At 24.8% G+C, this 2,545-nt stretch overlaps 1 protein-coding gene across 2 annotated transcripts; it reads right to left on the reverse strand.

Annotated features, from left to right (window-relative positions):
* Positions 1 to 332: 332 nt before the first annotated feature.
* On the reverse strand, positions 333 to 1,856 carry LOC127129180 (F-box/LRR-repeat protein At3g48880). 2 transcript variants are annotated; one of them, XM_051058459.1, is made up of 3 exons: positions 1,740 to 1,856; positions 1,134 to 1,496; positions 333 to 1,050 (listed from the first exon to the last, which is right to left on the reverse strand). In XM_051058459.1, exons 2-3 carry the CDS (start codon positions 1,481 to 1,483, stop codon positions 504 to 506), a joined length of 897 nt encoding a protein of 298 aa, XP_050914416.1. In that variant the 5' UTR covers positions 1,484 to 1,496; positions 1,740 to 1,856; the 3' UTR covers positions 333 to 503. The 2 variants fall into 2 exon arrangements, with proteins under 2 accessions (XP_050914416.1, XP_050914417.1); XM_051058460.1 differs by having other exon boundaries at positions 1,747 to 1,793.
* Between the last annotated feature and the right edge of the window lie 689 nt (positions 1,857 to 2,545).

Consider the following 2,545-nt stretch of genomic DNA (forward strand, 5'->3'; position numbering starts at 1 on the left):
ATAATTTAAAATTTTATTTTTTTAGTATCTTAAACATTAAAAAATTAACAATTATCATTGACTAGAATTTAACTTAAGCATTAGAAAATTAACAATTATCTTAAACATTAAAAAATTAACAATTTCATTTTCTAAATAAAAGAAAATCAGAATAATTATTCATAAAACTTATTTAATTTTCCATAAATTAATTTTTACTAAAAAGAATGTAATTTATCAATCAAATAATATAACTTCTTTTATTATATACTTTAAATTTGACTAATGTTTACATATATACTAAAATTTTAAAACAAGGTGTTATACTAGTTTTAACATGGAACACAGAATAATTATAATTTTCTACAATATCTTAAAATACTATTTTATTTCTAGATAACCTTAATGACCAAGCAAAAGCAAATCATACAATGTCTCATACATGGATTTAATTTGAAATGAACAAAATATTTAAAAATGTTCTAAGAGCTCATATTATTTATTTTTAAAAACCATGAAGGTTCCTAATGAGCAAGAGACTCTATCTCATCTTCACGCCAAATATCTTCCATGTTTTCATAGGATGGTCTTCCTCGGTCATTCCTCAACCTATTTGTGCACCTTAGACACGAGTTTTCTTTGCAAATTATAAGCTCACACGAGAAATCTACACGTTCTCGTAGATCCTCAATAGAGTAATCTTGAAAACTACCCTCTAATAAATCAGTAATGAGACAATGGCATAAGTTCACAACTTCCAAATGTTCCAAGCTATTCAACACATGACACAAACCTCTCATGCTTACCAAAAAGTGGCGAATACTTAATGTCCTTAGATTCGGAGTGTAGTTAACTATAGCTTCAGCATGATATTGTTCAAATAAGCATGTAAACTTTAGGCTAACGATGTTCTTGCAGTATTTTCCAACTGCGTTTAAAAAGTTAGCATTATTGAACATTTCGGTAACCGTTATGGACTCAATGCCTCCCCATGACCTCATTGCGATTTCAATTCCAATTTTTGAGATGTTGCCTGTTATTGGAAGCACTACCCTTTTCAGATTCGGAGTCCTGCACATTAAAAAAGGAACTTTAGGAACTTTAATATATCATACAAATTAAATTATAAATTGAAGATTAATTTAAGATGTTACCTTTCTGCAATCGAGATTAAGTGCTCATCTGTCAAGTAGACATAATAATTAAATATTAAGCAACTTATGTTTTCACCACCCAAACTTGATGCATACTTCAATATTTGAGTCATTTTCTTGCTTGAATGTTCACCAAACCAAGCATATAGTCTCAACGGGACATCCATGCCTAGTTCATTTAGATCAAGTGTTTTCCAAAGCACAGGGGCACGACTGGCCACGTTCCAAGCTTTGCAAACCATGGAGGCTTTAGCAAGGTCTGCAACATGAAGAGCTGTGAAGATTCTTACCAGAATCTCATAGAACAAGTAATCATTCGAGTAGTTGTTATCCGACTTATTGTTCTTCATGGCTTAATGGTTCCTGCATGGTTATCATGTAAACTTCAAATATTTTCTTATATAAGGATATAATCATTTTATTAAATTGAGAAATCTAATTGAGAATATAGCATAGATGTTGGTTTTTATCAAGAATTTGTTTCATATATTTTTTTGAACTTTTGATAATCGAAATCACAAGCATAAAATATATGAAACAAGTAGAAAAATGAAATCTAAAAGAAAAACAAAACATGAAATGAATATAAAGAAAATAAGAACGCACCTCTTACTTAGTATAATCTTAGATCTTATTGAAGGAGTTTAGATTCTCTCAAATAGTGAAATGAAACGAAGATTTTAAAATATATTTATAGACAAAGCAAATATATCTTAAATTGAAATATATGAGTTTTTTATAAATAATAGAGATGCAAATATTATTAAAATTACTATCTCCGTTTATATAAGAGATAATTCAGTTTTTAAATTAATTGAATAATCAACGTATTTGATCCGCTTATAGACTAGATACATTAATTATTCAATGAATCTAAAAAATAAATGGTCTCTAATATAAAAAAATATAAAAATAATTTAAATTTTTTTGTTATTAAGACCGACATAAATGATAGTTTTGAGTCAACATAAAAAAAACATATATAAAACATAGTTTCAAACAACCAATAATTTTTATATATTACAATTATATTTTTTATTAATTTATTATTTTATAATTAAATCATAATTATGATACAATAAAATATAATTGAATATATATGTTGAAATTAAATATATTACCAATCCTTATAGGTTAAGTTTCATAAAATATATTTTCCCTGTTTTTAAGTAAATCAAAATTCATTTAGTTTTATTTTATATATATATATATATATATATATATATATATATATATATATATATATATATATATATATATATATATATATATATATATATATATATATATATATATTTATTTATTTTATATTTATATTTATTTATTTATTTATTTATTTATTTTTAAATAGGAGTTTAATTATGTAATAGCTGTTAAACTAGTTTACTCAACTAATACATATTAGTTCAACT

This window comes from Lathyrus oleraceus, chromosome 3 (assembly GCF_024323335.1).
Source record: "Lathyrus oleraceus cultivar Zhongwan6 chromosome 3, CAAS_Psat_ZW6_1.0, whole genome shotgun sequence".
Classification (NCBI taxonomy): domain Eukaryota; kingdom Viridiplantae; phylum Streptophyta; class Magnoliopsida; order Fabales; family Fabaceae; genus Lathyrus; species Lathyrus oleraceus.